This window comes from Heteronotia binoei, chromosome 5 (assembly GCF_032191835.1).
Source record: "Heteronotia binoei isolate CCM8104 ecotype False Entrance Well chromosome 5, APGP_CSIRO_Hbin_v1, whole genome shotgun sequence".
NCBI classification, from domain to species: domain Eukaryota; kingdom Metazoa; phylum Chordata; class Lepidosauria; order Squamata; family Gekkonidae; genus Heteronotia; species Heteronotia binoei.
Window position 1 is genome coordinate 38763988 of NC_083227.1, and position 19024 is coordinate 38783011.

Here is a 19024-nt window from a genome sequence, read left to right on the forward strand (position 1 = left end):
GTGCAATGCTTGGGTGCTAGCTTAAGACTAGTGAAAAGGGAGGACAGTGGAGGGCTACCTTGCTTAACAGGCCTGCAGGTACAATTGTACTTTGCTTCATTTTATTTATCACAAATGCAGCCTTAAAAGGCAATTTTAATTTTCTTGGGGAGGGGGGTTAGCTTTCATATTAAAAGATAAGGAAAATCTTACTAGGTACCATCCATAATCTTACTTAAACACATGGGTGAAATTCTAGCAGGAGCTCCTTTGAATATTAGGCCACACACCCCTGATGTAGCCAATCCTCCAAGAGCTTACAAGGCTCTTTTTTGTAAGCTCTTGGAGGATTGGCTACATCAAGGGTGTGTGGCCTAATATTCAAAGGAGCTCCTGCTAGAATGCCACCCCTGCTTAAACAAATTTAATGTTTAATTTGTATCATGTAATACTTTTGTCAAGTTAATAGCAGCACGCCCCAAGGCCAGCTGGCCATGTGTTTGTCACTTCCATGTTGCTTCTGCTAATGTTAAAAACTGAACAAAAACCTTTTTTTTTTATTATAGTGAACAATTTCTGAGAGGAATTGGATGTCCATTTTGCTAACCAGCTGTGAGTCCATTCCCACATTCCCAGAACTTAAAACTTCTTACCAGTTTAGGTTTTTTTGGGGGAGGAGGAACTTAAAGCAAAAGATAGGAGGTACCACTTTAGCTATTTTCTGGTACTCTTTACTAGTCCATATTGGCTTGCTTTCACTCATGCCTGTTCAAAATACTGTAGTATTCTAAAGCAGAAGCTTTGGATTAAAGGGAAATGTCGCAATAAAATGCCCTGTGGCACAGAGTGTTAAAGCTGCAGTACTAAGCTTTGCTCATGACCTGAGATCGATCCCTGGCGGAAGCTGGGTTTTCAGGTAGCTGGCTCGAGGTTGATTCAGTTTTCCATCCTTCCGAGGTCAGAAAAATGTGGGGGGGGGGAGTGTAGATGACTGGGGAAGGCAATGGCAAACTGCCCCGTAAAAAGTCTGCCGTGAAAATGTTGTGAAAGCAATGTCACCCCAGAGTCAGAAACGACTGGTGCTTACACAGGGAACCTTTCCTTTCCTAATAATTTATTCTTCCTGCAGTTCTCCTCTGGCTGCTCCAACTTGTTATACAAATAAAGCTGATGAATATTCTGGCCAGTGTAGAGCTTTAAATTTGCATTGCAAGCTAACTTAAGCATGAGCCTCTTTAATTTTCATACGTGGATATGCTCCAAGTTTCAGAAGCCTTTCCTTGCAATGTGTACCTCAGAACATATATACGGTACATATTAATTCCTTCCTGTAGGAACGAAAACCTACACATTCCACATTGTCCAATAGAGGGCAGAAGACATTTAAAAATCTATTTTGGAAGAAGCTGCAGAAACCAGAACTTGCATCCTGGACATAAAATTAATGCAGCTACTTGTGAAACTAATTTTAGACTCTGGATCTAATGGCTGTATGGAGGGTTCTGTAAGCCCTCAGAGGCTTGAATGAGCAAGCCAATTTTCCTTCCCCTCAGTGTTTTTTTGTCTTTGACTATTAACTGCTGTCAACATTTCCTGCCTTCTGAACTACGATGAGTTCTTGTTAGTTTGGGGAGCCAGTCTGGTGTAGTGCTTAAGAGTGCAGACTCTAATCCAGGAGAATTGGGTTTGATTCCCCACTCCTCCACACATGCAGTTGCTGGTGTGACCTTGAGTCAGTCAGAAGTTCTCTCAGAGCTGTTCTGCTTAAGAGTAGTTCTTGGAGAATTCGCTCAACCCCACCTACCTCACAGGGTGTTTGTTGTGGGGAGGTGATGGAAAAGGAGACTGTAAACTGCTCTTGAGACTCTGAGTGAAGGGTGGGATATAATCCAAACTCTTCTTCTTCTGGGCATTGGGGTGTCTTTTTCCTTTTTGTTAACTTACAAAATAAATCACTTTAAAATAACCCTGGAAATGAGTTTAATTCTAAGGAGCGAAACCTGCTATGCATTTGGACAGCCAGTATATAGTACAGTTGTCAGCTTGTTCCCAAAACGCTGTCTTCTAACTATGCACCAATGACATGGGTCATCTAGAGCTGTAACATTCCTTTTGGGCAACTTAGACATGTGGAATATCATCCTTGTATTTTTCACTATGTATCATCCTTGCCTCTATATACTCTGTGCTTTTGTTTTTGGTGAGCCTCCCCAACCACATCATGGTGGGATGAAGCACTCCTGTGATCAATTACAAATAAACTAGTTCAAAGGACTCTCTGTTTGCTGTTGGCCTCCCAGCTGATGAGCCTGGAGTCGTTTATCCCCAGTCAGGAGCAGGGGATCCCCTGGTTTGGAGCCCCCCCCCACTTCAGGGCTATCAGAAAGCAGGGGGGGAGAAAGAAATGTCCACTGAGCACTCCATTATACCCAATGGAGACTCGTCTCTAAAATGTATAATGGAGAATCAATCTGTAGGTATCTGGGGCTCTGGAGGGCTATCTTTTGAGGTAGAGGCACCAAATTTTCAGCATAACATCTGGTGCCTCTCCTCAAAAAAAACCCTGTGTTTCAAAAAGATTGGACTAGGGAGTCCAATATTTTGAGCCCCAATTCAGGTGCCCCAGCACCATCCTTCATTATTTCCAATGAAGGGAAGGCATTTAAAAGGAATGCAGTCCCTTTAAATGTGATGACCAGGACTCCCTTCAGAATTCAATCGTGCTCCTCACAGCCTTGCTCCTGGTCCCACCCCCAAAGTCCCCATATATTTCCTGAGTTGAACCTGGCAACCCTAGTTGAGCCCCAACAGCTATTGGCTGATTCCAGATACAAGCATATAATTTTTCTCTGGAAATGGGTATTCCAATTTACCAGGCTTACCAGATGTCCTCTTTTTAGAGGAAATGCCCTCTTTTGTGTGTATGCGTGTGCTGTCTTTTGGACTCTTTTTAAAAAACTGATAAAAAATATCCTCTTCTGGAGTTCAAAGGTTAGGAATTCTTCCAGTTAGCAGCGATTAAGGGTATTTAAAATGAATGAGATTTGTCACAGTGATCCCTTGTGTGAAGTAGATAATCGGAAATATGTCCTCCTTGTTGCTTTTCAAAATATGGTAACCCTAAATTTACTCATACCAATAAAAAGAGGCCCTTTTATGTTTTATAACTTTTATTGAAAGTAGAGTCCTTTTATTTTAAAAAAAATCAAGCAAGCAATGACCAGGATATCAAATACTTTACACTCACAAACCATTATGGTTCCAATGTTATCTAAGAATGGATGTTACCACAGCTGGTGATAATGCTAAGGATACAGCCAATGAAATCCTTAGTATCTACTCACCAAACTAGCCCACTATATGTCCTAGCTTTTACTGACAGGGAAAAAAATAGCTTCATTTTCTCTATTTTATCCTTCCTCCTCCTTCTACAACCTACCAGAATTAGGAACAGAACCCCAAAGCCTGGCTTCCCTTCATTTGATTGGATTTCCTCACACGGATGCCATTTCAGCTTAAGGGGAGTGAAGAGTCATAGCAAGTTTCAAAGATCTCTTCTTAGATATATTGAAGATTATGTTGTGGGAAAGCAGTGTGCTTTTAAAAAGCATTTGTGGGTTTTTGAATCTCTTAATGACCCCCAAATATAAACAATTCCCAGTAGTCATCTAAAATACAGGGAAGGACAAAGCCCCTCCCCCATCACCCATTTTAACTGCCACTCTTCAGAGACGAGTTCCTGCTTAATAATCCATCTCTGGATCCTCCTCAGAATCTGAGTCTTCTGAGGGATTGATTGTTATAGGGCGTTCAGAAGTGGATACTGGAGGTTCTGTTATGGTTATAGGAGGTCTGGTTATGGTTGTAACGGTAACAATCAAGTCATCTGGCTGAGAGGAGGGAAGGATCTCATGTTCAGGTGACTGTGTAGCGAGAGGAGACGTTTGCAGAGAGGGCCCTGAAGCAGCAGAGACACTGGACCTTCTTCCTGATCGAGTACTGCTGTTTGTTGCCTCAGATCCCTTAGGCTTCTTGGGCTCAAACAGGTCCTTCAGGCTAGGAAACCAGGACAAGAAATCATCTTTTGAGGGAGCTTCAGAATTTGACTGATCAGAAAAAGCATCTATCAATGGCTTTAAGAGTTTAGGCAAATCAGAAATTGAAAATTTATCTTCATCGACTGAATTTGTTTCTGATTCATCTTCTTCGCTATCGTCGCTGGTCTCTTCATCAGCAGCTCTCTTGGCAAGGAGGGTAAAGAAGGTAAGAGCATCATCCTCATCACTTTCGTCATTTGTTTCTGTTTCATTATTAACCAGTGGGGATTCTCCCAAGTCTGTAGTTTCTATTGAATTGATGTCACTCACTGCCTCGATATCATGATCTTCCATGGTATCATCATGCTCAGTTGAGTCTTCCTCCTCGGAATTGGGTTCAAGCTCGAATTTATCAGGGGCAGGCTCCTCCTCAAGGTTTCCAACTGTCGGTCCACTTGTCACATCAGGCGATGTGGTAGTGGAGACAATGGACCTAGATGTCACACCTGCAAGGACCATAAAAGAGAGATAAGATGAAGCAGTGGATTTATAAACCAAGGCCCATTATGCACATACAGCTTACTGCAGAGAATCCGAGCGGTCAAGCCTCTAAGTTTGACTTTGGAGTCTGTACCTGCAAGATGCGCTATTCTTTTCCCTTGGTGTATTTATTTTGCAGCCCAGAATAAATACACCGGGCTTTGAGCTGCCTTCTTGTGCCACCCGGTTTGAACTGGGCAACGTGAGAAGGCAGCCCTGCCAGGCTCACTGTGCATGCAGGGAGCTGATGGCTCCTGGCAGGCACAGCTCGGGACTGTCTTCTCCTGTCACCTGGTTGATACCAGGCAGCAGGAGAAGAAGAAGATATTGGATTTATATCCTGCTCTATACTCTGACTCTCAAAGTGGCTCATAATCTCCTTTATCTTCCCCCCCCCCCACAGCAGACACCCTGTGAGGTTGGTGGGGCTGAGAGAGCTCTTACAGCAGCTGCCCTTTGGAGGACAACGGCTATGAAAGCTATGGCTGACCCAAGGCCATTCCAGCAGGTGCAAGTGGAGGAGTGGGGAATCAAACTCGGTTCTCCCAGATAAGAGTCCACGCACTTAACAACTGCACCAAACTGCCACCTGGTTGAAACAAGGCAGCAGGAGAGCAGCCCTTTCTTTTTTATATATAAAAGTGGCATGAAATTAGTGATGGTCCCATATCACCACTGGACTCATGCTCCTTGTATAGGCTTCCCAACCCCACCCCCCCACCCTGGCGGGGGACCCCTGAATTTGCGGCCTCCTCCCCCGCTCTCCAAAAATCTGGAAGCGGGGGGGAGGGAGAGAACATGCATGTAGGCATCATATCGTTGTAGAGCTCCTGCAGGTTTAGAAACCTGCAAACAGTTTTTAAAATGTGTGCCCCTTTAAGGCTGCACAGGAAACAGGAAGGGCTTCATGGGAAAGGGTCAGTAACAGTTTCCAGGGAGAACGGTCCCTTTCTTCTGCTTCCGTTTTCACAGCGAGCAAAGTTCTGCTGGAAGGAGACCAAGTAAGTATTTGTGCGTGTGAGAGAGAGAGGAGGCAGGGGATTCCCTGGTTTGGACGCCCTCCCCCCCCACCTTTAGAAAGTGTGGGGGGGAGGGAAATGTCTACTGGGCACTCTGTTATTCCCTATGGAGAACGATTCCCATAGGGAATAATAGAGAATTGATCCGTGGGTATTGGGGGCTCTGGGGGGCTATTTTTTGAGGTAGAGGCACCAAACTTTTAGTATAGCATCTAGTGCCTCTCCCCAAAATACCCACCAAGTTTCAAAACGATTGGACCAGATGGTCCAATTCTATGAGCCCCAAAAGATGGTGCCCCTATCCTTAATTATTTCCTATGGAAGAAAGGCATTTAAATGTGACGGCCAGAACTCCCTTGGAGTTCAATTATGCTTGTCACACCCTTGTTCCTGGCTCCACCCCCAATGTCTCCTGGCTCCACCCCCAAAGTCCCCAAATTTTTCTTTAATTGGACTTGGCAACCCTATCATTGTAATAAGTTTTTTTTTTTTTTAATGTAAAGCAATGGGGGACCTCTGGGGCAGCAAAAGAGTGAAGGGAGGGAATCCAAGTGAATCTGTATGCTTTTAAATTACCTTCGACTTGGGAGTGGAACAAGGGAAAATTGGCACAAAACCACTCTCAGAAAACCGGGGGAACAGTGATGGGAAACCAAACTGAGAACTGAAGGGAAGAAAATCAAAGCCAAACAAAAAAGAAAAGCAAACAGACATGCACAGTGAAAGCAAGGCAAAATACCTGTTCATAATAGGCCCAAGAGACCCCAAACTTGAAAAACAAGTATCCAGTTATCTTCCCAACCACAGAAAGACTTCATTACCATATCATTGCCATATTGGAATCAAAATATTGCACTTGTAATTGATTATATTTTTATCCCACTCTGCCTCCAAAGGGTGCCAAGTGGCCTAGAGAAATATGTCCTTTTCCTTTAACAGAGGCTGAAAGGGATGTTGTTTAGCAGATGATGTTATATACCTCCATGCCATGAAAAGGTCTGGTTGCCTATTAATTCTTTATTAAAGGGAAAGGACAGCTTTTTCCCAGTTCTGTTGGCAAACCCGGGCAGCCTCCATCAGTTTCCCTTCCTCCATTTTACTCTCACAACAACCCTGTGGGACAGTTACATCGAAGGGTCAAAATACACATTACATATGACCTGAGTCTGGTCATAGGTGTCTGAGACGGTTCTCTGTCACACATTCATCCAGGGAACCTCTCTGTCACTGTGTGGCTTCAGATGCTGTGAAGGGGAAAGTGGGGCCTCAGTCACAGGAGGGTATGTTTGCCCCTTCCTTGGGCCCCACATATCCATACCTCAGCGAGACTGACTGAAGGGCTGTTAGCTTTTGGCTTGCTGCTTACAACCATACATGAGCCAGGTGACAGAACCAGCATCAGCTTGGGATGACTTTATATCCCTTCATGCATTGGAAGAGTATCCTCTAGTGTAGCTAGCACTGCCTTGGCAAATGCTGGGAGATTTTGAGGACAGTGCCTAGGGCGGGTGGAGTTTGGGAAAGATATGACATCACTGCCCAGTGACATGCAAGGCATTTCCTGTAATCTCTGTGGTCTTTACATGGGGGAAACTTCTAGCATATCATTATGGAGGCCATTTTCTGGCCATTTTTTCCCCTCTCACATCTCAATTTCTTGAGAGCAGTAGGGCAGATGGCAAGCCCTCCTGTTTTGTATACCTCTGCTAAATAGTTTATATCATCTAAGGCACTCTGAGTCAGCAGGTTTTTGTGGTAACTACTCTAGCTGATACAGCTGATTTTGCAATTGCAGGTCATTTCATTCTCAGAGTAATGAATATCAGCTGCATCCTGGATAACTGTGCCATATTCATAGAGTTTAATGTTCTTTGTCACCCTAGCAATGGCAAAATAGTCACAATCTCAGTCAAACTCTATACTTTTGCCTCATCAGAGCCCGAAGCCAACAGTTTAGGATCCATCAGATTAAAATCCATACCCCAGCGTCTTTTCTCATGCTCCTGGTAGACTTTTGACCACTGCCCTGTGAAGCTATCCCACAAGATGACGGCACCTTTTTGTGGTAACTACTCCAGCTGATACAGGATAGAAATGTTTAAATAAATGAAAAAATGAGTGTTCACACCTATCAAACTCCCTCAATTTAGAAAATTCATGTGTCACAAAGACACTGCCACACTTGAGATGCTAACTTTCTACATATTATATATATATCCTGCCTTTCCTCCTCATAGCTCAGGGCAGTGGAGTGGATGGTTTTACCTTTCTCTGCTTTCTCTGCCCAACAATGCTCTCAGGGGGAGTGGTATGAGAACGAGAGGAAGTTATTTCCCCAGAATTGTCACAGCAAGAGATCATCCAGACACCCAATCTCCCACCTCTGTGCTCCAGTGGTATAGGGCCCAGAGAGTTGTACCACAGGATTTCTCCACATAGACAGTTTACTCTCTATTGCTTCATCTAAGGTGTTGCTCTTGTTGATGCTGCAGGCAACAGCTCACACGCCTACCAGTTACTCACAAGTAATAATTTGTTGAGATGTCAGCCTCACCCTGTGATGAGGAACAGGTGACAACCCTTCCACATCTATGTTTTGGTACAACATCTGATAGGGCATGCTGTTCCCATTCAACAGATGAGAACAAAGGCCAGCTGCCCGCCCACCTTAAATTGTTCACCATATCTTTAGCTTAGATTTCTACTTCATTTCCCCTAAAGCCAGTGTTTACATGCAGCCCTTGTACTAGTGGTTAGAGCCAATGGGATTGCTCATAATAGGCAGGTCAAGGTTACCTTCTTCATTGATTGAATCCCAACTGGGAGGAACCAATCTCTTTTGCTGATTTCTACATCCTGAAGTCAGGTTGGGAAAGCAGAAGGGATAAGAAGGATCTTCCAGTTCTCTGATGTCAATCCCTCACCCACTTACTCCCTCTGAGTAAAAGCATTGTATAATCTCGAGTAAGATGTCATCTCCTTTTTGGCAGGACTTTCACAGACAGTCAACAGGTACAGCTTCCCTCATCACTGGACTTCCATGCCAGAAAAGGTGCAACTGCTGAATATCCTTTTATCATGTGATAGTTAAAGGCAGGGGGAAAAGGTAGACACTTAAAAGGCAAATCCCTTTCCTATCACTCACCTCTATGAAGAGCAGGGCATTTTTTGAGCAGGAATGCACAGGAACACAGTGCCTTGGCATCAGGGTGTGTGGCCTAATATGCAAATAAGTTCCTGCTGGGCTTTTTCTACAAAAAAAGCCCTGATGAAGAGAAACTGTTGTGCTGTTCTCACAACACATATTTTTAAAGACACTACAGCAGGGGTGTCAAACATGTGGCCTGTGGGCCAGATCAGGCTCCCAGAGGGCTCCTGTTAGGCCCATGAGCTACTTTTGGTTGTCATCTGCTTCCTTCTTCCTCTCTCTTGCTTCCCTACATGACACAGCTTGCTTTTATTTTAAGATTTTTTTAAAAAAAATCTTTGTGTTTGTCTGTGTCCTTTGCAGAGTTTGTATCTCCACCATCTGTCATTACATTTTATGACACCTATGGCCTGGCCCAACAAGGTCTCATTTATGTCAGATCTGGCCCTCATTGCGAATAAGTTTGACACCCCTATGTGTTTAACTAGGAACTCATTTATTCACAAAATTAACCAGAAGTTTCAGTGCAAAAATTAGTGTTTTTGTAATTTATTTGCACAATCTACCTAACACCAGCTTGTTCATTTGGGCCTAGCTCATCCTGTGTCCTTTATATGAAAAAATCAAACTGGCTATGACTGAAAAGCAGTCTCTCAGTTGGATGTGCTGAAAAGCACACTTTTGGGGAAAGTACATCAAGATACAACAGAGCAGCTTTGCCCACTGAATTTTTGTTTTTGTTGTTCAGTCGCACAGTCCAGTCCGACTCTTTGCGACCCCATGGACCAAGTCAGGGCAGGCCCTCCTATCTTCCACCATCCTCTGATGTCTGCTCAAATTCATGTTAGTTACATCAGTAACGCTGTCCAGCCATCTCACTTCTTCTTTAGCCTTCTGTCTTTACCTGCTATCATGTTGTTAACTGAGGTTGCCAACTTCCAGGTCAGGGCTGGAGATCTTCTGGGATTACAAATTATCTCCATGCATTAGTTAACCTGGAGAGAATGGCGACTTTGGAAGGTGGACTCTATGGCATTATACCCCACTGACATCTCTATCCTTCTCAAACCTCACCCTCCTCAGGCTCCACCCCCAAAATCTCCAAGTATTTTCCAATCTAGAGTTGGCAACTTTATGTTTAATACACAAGATCTGTGCAAGCAAAAATAAAGTATCAAGACTAACTTCAGTGTGCATAAGCAATCTGAGTTTTCATAGACCAAAGCCATCATGGAGCTCACAGCATTTTAGAGCTTTGACAGACTCACAAGAATTCTTAATCCTTAGCTTTGTATTACCTCAAGGGGGATTTTGATTTTTTTAAAAAACAACACCACCAATGCCACTTCAGGAATCAGAAACAAATGCAGGACTCGGAAACAACAACAGGAATCAAATTCAGGAATTGAAACAACAGCAACAGTGCCACTGTGTATATAAAATGACCTCTGTGACTATTGTAAATTTAATTCATAAAGTCATCACACTCCACCTTGAAAACAATTAAATTACATCACCTTTAGCTCATTTCCATTAAAATAGGTCTTGCCCCTAAGAATCCCTGGGAATAAGCCTCCTCAGAATTGATGTGGAAATTCAGGAATCAGACAGATGGAAAGTAAAGGAAGCTTTATTAGCACTCAGGTACTGTGGCCACACGGCAGCTCTTGGGTAGAGCCACACCATACAGCTGTTGTTACAGACCTATGCTGACCCTTCATAGAAGGTCTTTAGAACATGCACAAAACAATCCTACACAGTGGAATTTTACCAGGTACTCCCAGAACAGCTATTTTGGTACAGAAGCACAGATAGACTGGTTTGATCCGGTCTAGCAGTTGCCTTCTGGTTAAACGCATCCTGTTACAATGTGTATTTCTCACATACAGGTTAGCAGTACACTATTAAGAAAGACTAGAACATCCTAATGCAAAGTGCTTTGTTAAGAAAGCAGGATTTTCCACGTGCTCTTATGTGACTTGAACTCTCTTCATGCTGGAGACAGGGGTCTTATATTCTCCACCAAAGAGGCAAAGGACTTGTTTTCCACAACAGAATGCAGATGGGATAGGGCAAGGGTGGCCAAACATGTGGCTCTTTCACACATAATAATAATAATATTGACACCATCTTGGATTTTAGGATTGAAACTGCAAATGTATTTGTACAATGAATGTTAACAATTTTACTGTATTTTATTTTAACATTATGTATTTTAACTATTGTTAGCTGCCCTGAGCCCAATAGGGGAGGGTGGGATATAAATATAATATAATAAAATAAATAAAATAAAATAAATATTGTGTAGCTCTCAAAGTCCCCATCGCCCAGCTTGCAAAAGGCATTTGTCTCTTTAAATTACTTCTCCAAGCCAAACCAGCCAGTGGCTTGGAGAATGCAGTTAAAGTTGCTTTCTTTCCACCTCTCCCTCTGTCCTCCCTCTCCCCAATCTATTTGTTTTCCTTCCTTCCTTCCTTCCTGTCTTGCGGCTCTCAAAGATCTGATGTTATGTCTTGTGGCTCTCAAACATCTGACGTTTATTCTTTGTGGCTCTTACATTAAGCAAGTTTGGCCACTCCTGGGTTAGGGTTTTTTAAAAAAATCCTTGTGTTTAAAAAGTCGCCTCCTGGTGGTGGTGGTGGTGATGGTGGAAAGTGCCATCATGGCCAACTCGTGGTGACCTTGTAGGGTTTTCAAGGCAAGAGACATTCAGAGGTGGTTTGCCATTGGCTGCCTCTGCATATAGACCCTCCCACCCAAATGCTTACCAGGACCGTCAAGCGTAGCTGACTCATGGTGACCCTGGTACAATTATCAAGGCAAGACGCATTCAGAGGTAGTTTGTTATTGCCCACCTCTGTGTTGTGACCCTGGGCTTCCTTGGCAATTTCCCATCCAAATACTAACCAAGGGCAACCCTGCTTAGCTTTCAAGATCTGATGAGATGGGGCTTGATTATGCCATCTCCATGTAAAAAAACAAAACTTAACATCCAAAGATCAAGAAAACAGATGCTCCTAACCTAGCTCTCTCTCCTGATTAGCCAGTACAATCTATTGATTAGAGGGCTGGTGTATAACCAGGAAGACCTAGACTCAAAGTTCACTGGTCCTGTATCCAGATGAAACAAGTTGGAATGTGAATGGCTTTTTGCTAGGTAGGTTTGTACCTTGTTTTTTTTTTTCCTCCTGTGGCATGTGATGAAGGAATCTTGGTTTGAACTTATCTATGATTACCAACAGTATACTAATGCTGGTATGTGAGTCAACCAGTGTTAGAAGCCCACTTTGGGGTTGGGGAGGGCTAAACTACTGTTTAATTTGGGCTTAGAATACCAGTTGCATATATTGAGGTGGGGTGGAACTGACTCTGATTAACTCATTTGTCAGTGCTCACGTTACGGGTATCTGGTATTTCTTCATCATGCTCTCCGGGAAGGCGTGGAACAGAGATGCAAAGCCTGCAACAGGCTGAGTTCCCATAAATTCTGGTGTCATGCTGGCTTGTTGTGATATTTGAATGCCAACTTGGGGACGCCCAGCAGATGCTTCTGTGTGGAGTGATTATTTGGGCTGACTTCAGAGACATCTCTGAGTAGGCCCGAAGTGCCGGTCTATAATAAGCCATGGTCACAAGTTGTGATGATGCAGTCAGTGGCTTAGAATGCTTTCAAATGTGTTGAGGAAAGGTCTTTCAAGGTTTAGAAACTATGAGAACTAAACAGAGCTTCCATGTCTAATGCACTATATCTCTGCTGGATGACCATGGATCAAGAAAGGCATGTACCATCATGCCTTGCCTGTGGGCTTAAACAACTGACTGACTAGATAAGTCCAGCACAGCACTTCTTGCATTTGTGGCTTTGTGTTTTCCCATGGCGCAGAGTGGTAAAGCTGCAGTCCTAAGCTCTGCTCACGACCTGAGTTCAATCCCGACAGAAGCTGGGTTCTGGTAGCTGGCTCCAGGTTGGCTCAGCCTTCCATCCTTCCAAGGTCAGAAAAATGAGTACCCAGCTTGCTGGAGGGAAAGTGTAGATGACTGGGGAAGGCAGTGACAAAACACCCCGTAAAAGTCTGCTGTGAAAAAGTTGTGAAAGCAATGTCACCCCAGAGTCAGAAACAACTGGTGCTTGCACAGGGGACTACCTTTACCTTTTAACCATCAATTGTGGGTGGGGGGGAGATTTTACAATTAATTATGTAAAAAATGATAAGTTCTGCTGCTGTCTGTGTGAAGCAAGATGGATGGACGGATGGACAGACAGACAGACTCAGAAGGGTAGCCATATTAAGTACCAGATCAAAGTTAGTCCAGTGGTCAGCACCGGCCCATGGCGCCCTAGGCAGACTCGCAGCCTGCCGCTCCCTCCACAGCACCACCCCCCGCGGCACCACACCTCCTCCTCCCTTCCCCACCCCGAGTCTATTTTGATGCCTGGAACAGGGGGCGGGGGGGGGGGAGGGCCACCTTTAGATAACCTGGGAGCAGTGCTCAACCACTGTTCCAGGCATTGAAATAGACCTGGGGTGGGGAAGGGAGGGAGGAGGAGGCTGAGAACTGGGCAAACTAGGCATTTGCCTAGGGGGAAGGGGGGGGAAGGCTGAATTCAACGCCCCTGCCCTGCTGGCACCCTAGACAACTGCCTAGTTTGCCTAGTGGGTGAGCCTGTCTTGCCAGTGGCACCTTTAAGACCAACAAAGTTTTATTCAAGGTATAAGATTACATGTGCAAGCATTAGATATATGATAGATTATGATGATGATGAAGATAGATGATAGACAGACGGACAGTTAGTTCAGCACAGTACTCTACATATAAGCCACAGTCTTAGCCATCTCCGCAAACAGATCTTTGAAACAGGATGGGCTTATAGGCCCTTCAAAAAGGTCAAAGGATTGGGGGGCAGGGAGGAAAGCTGAAAGGGAAGAGGCTGAGCCCACATCCCCTGGAAATCTATTCCATAATTCTTGAGCAATAGTGGAGAGAAACATTTTTAGTACAGGGTGATCAGTTCAGCCACATGGGTGGAACAGTTAATAGAGTGTTGAGTGGATCTCAGTGATGCACAGCTATGATGTAGGCCAGCCAAAATAAACTGCCTAGCACCTGCTGCTTGCTGTATAATCAAAACTTTCAGCCATATCCCGAATTTACAAGACTGCTTCATTGTTTTTCAATGCTGTTGTTTTCATTGTTTTTCCAGTGCTGCATCTATAGCCACTGAGGCTGCATCTATAGCCATTGCTGGATATTTCACCATCACTGCATTATAACTATCATTTGTTGCTAAATCAGATCATTCATATAGGAAAATCAATTTGTGAATTATTGCTATAGCACAGCAAGAGCACAATATTGACCAACGTGCAGATAGAAAAGTGGTGGATAGAAAAAAGCGGGAGAAAAATATAATCTCTTCTGAAATGTGGTCACTTAAGTTTGATCTCTTGATTTTGTGTCATGAACCGAGAAAAACAAATGGCATCTGATGATATTAACAAATAGCCAGGTGTGTAGCAAAACAAGCAAAAGGCTGTAACATTGCCATCGATTTGAATCTGAGGCAAGGGCCACTCCAGTAAAGTATTTCAAGCAGGTAGATAGGGATAGATAGATAGACAGACAGACAGACAGACAGACGAACAGACCAGCACAGTACTCTACAAATAAGCCACACTTGTTGAACTGGGTTAGTTTGTGGCATGAGGTATACCTTGTGAGGAGGTCAGGACAAACACCATACACACTAAAACAGCTGTTCCCAACCTTTTTTGGCATGGTGACCCACAAGTCAAAATTCACTTGGTATGGTGACCCATCAGGGCTGGCCCAAGGTTGTTGGTTTTTTTAACACCTTAGGCAAACCATGACCCATCTAGTTTAGCATTCTATTTTCTACAGTGGCTAACCAGATGTTTTTGAGAAACCACTAAACCACAAATGGCACAGCTGCCCTCACAACCCCCAGTGAATGACATTTTGACATATAAAGCCTTTGCATATGGAGGCTACTTTCCAAACTTTGACTACCCTCTCCGTCTCCATTACTTCCTCTAGTCTCCCCCTAAGATTCTAAGAAACTCAGTCTAGTAACCATAAAAGACATGTTTTACTTGATCAACATGTATATTCAGTGGGGAAAAAATATCAATTGATATATGACATGGAAGATACCATTTGCAGGGTCAGATTGTGGTTTCCAAAATGCAAAAGAGAGCAAGAAGAGGACAGAGGTGGCCATCAGGGAGGGCTGGCCCATGAAACACTTTCAGAGGCTTTGCAACACACATTTGTGACCTGACCCTCAAATTGTGCCTGACCCACAATGCTCTAAATGGGTGTGGTCACATGTACCATTTAAAGCGTGTGTGTAGCACTCAAATCTAAACTGCTGAATATTGATTCGATGCAGGGCAGTTCAGACGAGCATCCAAGAATGCGATTCATTCTGTTGTGCACGATCAGACATCCAATACTATCACGCTCATTTCTTGGAGCATGCGTAATCAGATGGTGATTTCTGGGAGGGGAGGGGGCCCATTGAACATGCACCCAACTGTTTGGAGCTGGGGAATCAAAACTTTCTTCAGAGGCAGGGGGGAAGGGCGAAAGTTTCCAGAATTAACGTTGCCGATCCAAACCACGGAACTGCCAGGAATTATTTTCCTAGAAATTGGCAGTGACAATGATATCTTGAAATCCTCCACATTGGAAAAAAAAGAATTTTTTCCTGTTCTGAATAGTGGGATAACGTCCCCCCCCCCCCCCCCCGATCCTGTGTTGATTGGAGAAGCAGAAGCGTCACCTCAGATTCCTGGATGATCTGGCAATGCGCATGTCTGCTGGGGCTTTTTTTTTAAAAAAAAGGTGAGAGGCAGTATCGTGCGTGAGCTGTCCAAATAACAAAAAGCCGATCTTGTGCCGCTGTTTTGAAAAAGGGCCGGACTTTATGTGCGGTCAAATTAACGCGGCACTGATCCGCAGCAAGTCGGAATGACCCCGGATGATGCTCGATTGCCAGATGTGCATGTCTGAACAAACACATTTAATCCGTCAGCCAGACGGAGCTGTGTCATCACTAATGGTACGTGTGACCGCACCCAATTACATTTTTTTTTCATTCTCTGAACCATGAATATCCCAAAATGCATAATCCCAGAACTGATTAGAATTGGAGGGAAATCTTGCAATCTCATGTTGATGCAGCTATGTAATATAAATTTGATACACAAAGGCTAAGAACAAACAGGCATTTTGGGGTGGCAGGGAGGCGTCCCGAATCAGGACAGCCCAAAAAGAGCTGTCCCAGAGCCTCCCCACGCTCACCCGCATGCCGCTGGCATCCTGTCCGTGCCACTGCACGGGAAAGCGACCCAGAAGCCAGATTCCTTTGTTTTCCCTGGGGGGGGGGGGGCAAGCGCATGAGTGCACCAGTGCTCTGATTGGCTTCATTAAAAAAAAAAAAGGAACAGCTTGGGACACCTTGACAGCTCCAGACCGCCAAGTCGCTGGCAATCCGGCAACTGACGGCCAGCTCAAATATTTGCTACCACTTTCAAAGTGGTAGCTTTTTGAGTCGGGTGGAGCAATCAGAAGGACGTGGTGAGTGCAGGATGGGGACGCCCGGCAGATGTTTGTGTGTGGAGGGATTTTTTGGGCCGACTTCAGAGGTGTGTCTGAGTCAGCCCAAAGTGCCGGTGTGTAATCAGCCAAAGGTTCCAAGGCAGAGGAGTCTTGGACATGGTACACATTGGCTCCCATAACAGCTGCCATTAACTCACTGAGTGAGATCCATCGTGGTGCAACGGTTGGACTAGGGCTGCCAATCCCCAGGTGGAGGCAGGGTATCCCCTGGTTTGGAGGCCCTCCCCCTGCTTCAGGGTCATCAGAAAGTGGGGGGGAGGGAAATGCCTGCTGGGCATTCCATTGTTCCCTATGGAGACCGATTCTCATAAGATATAATGGAGAATTGATCCACGGGTATCTGGGGTTCTAGAGGAGTTGTTTTTTGAGGTAGAGGCATAGCATCTGGTGTCTCTCCTCAAAATAATCTTCAAGTCTCAAAAAGATTGGACTGGGGAGTCCAATTCTATGAGCCCCCAAAGAAGGTGCCCCTATCCTTCATTACTTCAAATGGAGGGAAGGCATTTAAAAGGTCCCTTTAAATTTGATGGCCAGAACTCCCTACAGAGTTCAGTTGTGCTTGCCGCACCCTTATACCTGGCTGTACCCTACAAGTCTCCTGGCTCTACCCCCAAAGTCCCCAGATATTTCTTGAGTCAGACTTGGCAACCGTAAGTTGGACTCAGACTAGGGAGGTTCAAACTCCCCTTCAACAAGAAAATCCACTGGGTATTCTGAGGACATACACTGTTTCTCAATCTAATTTATCTCAGAGGGTTGTTGCGAGGGCAAAAGAGAAGAGACAGCTGTGTAAACCTCCTTGGAGGAAGGGTGAGATAAAAATACTAGAATGCTTCAGGGCAAATCACTCACAAAACATCAAAACCCACCTCACAGCTTGTCTGCCCTGCTTGCTCACTCTTCCCCTCCTCTGCTGGCACTGGAATCACGATTCAAAGCTCCCTGGGTTAGAGAAGCCTTCAATCAGACTCCAGTATGCCATGGAGTTTTTTCTAAAGTGGGACACTTTGATGTTTTCATTATGTTTCTACAAAACGTGCTACGATTCCTTCAGGATTGTAATGCAACACTGAGGTGAATTTTCCAGCTAAGCATCTCAACAGCTATTAAATGTAAATGCTGATCCCAATGTGCAAGGTAATTCAATCTGATGGAAGCCAGGAGTGGCAGGAGGGAATGAGGGACTTGGCTAGCTTTGTTTATCATTGCCGTGAGCATCCAGACTTGGGGGTTGTCAGACAGGTGCCTGGAGGGCTTCAGGGGCTAGGGTTAGTGACAAAAACCTACTCTATGTGAAGACAGCACCAGCCTCAGTCCCTGGATTCTCCATTTAGATTACCTCAAGCAGCAGGTATGGGGGAAATCTCTGCTCTTGTGGAGCTCCTGAAGAACATTCGCCAATCCAAGGAGACTACTTTGAGCTGGCTGGAAAACTGGTCTGAATACACTAATGGCTGCTCTGAGGCATTTGAGGCCAGTCTTCTTGTGAGTCTGTCCCATGGGACAGCTCCTAACTGGCTCCATGGTTCCCGAGCTATCCATTTCCACCACATCCCAATCTTATTTACTTTCTCTTATCTGGAATTGCCCCCTTTTGTTGGCCTACCTGGCAGAAGCAAAGTCACCGCTAAGATGAAGGCAAATTTCACCTCCAGGGGCCTCCTGCCCAGGCTGCGCTTCATCCTTCAGCCTTCAGCAAGATCAGGCCCTCGTTTCAACTGTCAGGACAAGCTTGGCACCCAGTTAATTGCTCCAGACACTCTCTAAGGGACAGTATATATCCTTGTAGTTAGGGAAGAAAAGGGCTGGGCTTCCCAGACTGCCAGGGCGTGGAACATTGTGATCACCTGCAGTGGGAGTGCCTGACTGTTTCAACAGGGCTGATGCTGATCACGGCAGCCTCCAGCTGGAAGTTTGACAAGGCGAGATGGGAATGAGGAAGACAGTCCCAAGCCAATAGACACTGCTGGCCCCCTGGCAACTGAGGGAATGTTTCCTAGCACCTCTTGTTCTAGTCCAGCAAAATACCACCACACCCATCCCCAGTCAGCCTTCTCTCCTCCAAACAGCTAAACTTCACTCGCCCAGATTGAGGAAATAGACAATAGGGTTCCTTTCACCTTGAGATGTTGCAACATTTTAATTCTAAGAGCTCTGAGAGAACGAAAAGAGCGTTAAGGGATGCTATGGGAATGTTTGTTTAAAGAATAAGATGATCACACTTCGTAGAAATTTTCCCATTGCCTCAGCCTAGAGGATGCTGAAATAGTTGGTCCAGAGTTCCCATGCAAAGTGTTCTGAATGTTTATGAAACAGAAGAAGATAATGGGATGAAACCTATTCCTGTCCTACCACTCTGCTGAGCATGATCTGAAGCCTTCCTCTATCCTGAGGAAACTTTCTGTAACTTAAGTGGCTTTTCTGTTGAAGGAGAGTCTTGTGAGTTGGAAGACGTCTCCTTAAGATCAAGGAAGGCTCCTAACAGGATGGTTGGATCCACCTCATTAACATGACAGCAGTAATGATCATCAAACACTTGAAGAAGATGGCAACAATTTTTTCTCTAATGGTCCAGAGAGCAAGACTAGATCTAAAGTTTAAGGTATAGTAACATTGAACATTAGGATAAACTTCCCAATGGTAAGAACAGTTTGACT

The 19024-nt window shown here is 44.6% G+C and overlaps 1 protein-coding gene across 1 annotated transcript; it reads right to left on the bottom strand.

Moving 5' to 3' along the window:
* Positions 1-3131: 3131 nt before the first annotated feature.
* Positions 3132-18153, bottom strand: LOC132572294 (uncharacterized). Its single transcript, XM_060239190.1, has 2 exons — positions 17974-18153; positions 3132-4522 (listed from the first exon to the last, which is right to left on the bottom strand). The coding sequence occupies exons 1-2, from the start codon at positions 18047-18049 to the stop codon at positions 3723-3725; spliced, it is 876 nt and encodes a 291-aa protein (XP_060095173.1). The 5' UTR covers positions 18050-18153; the 3' UTR covers positions 3132-3722.
* Between the last annotated feature and the right edge of the window lie 871 nt (positions 18154-19024).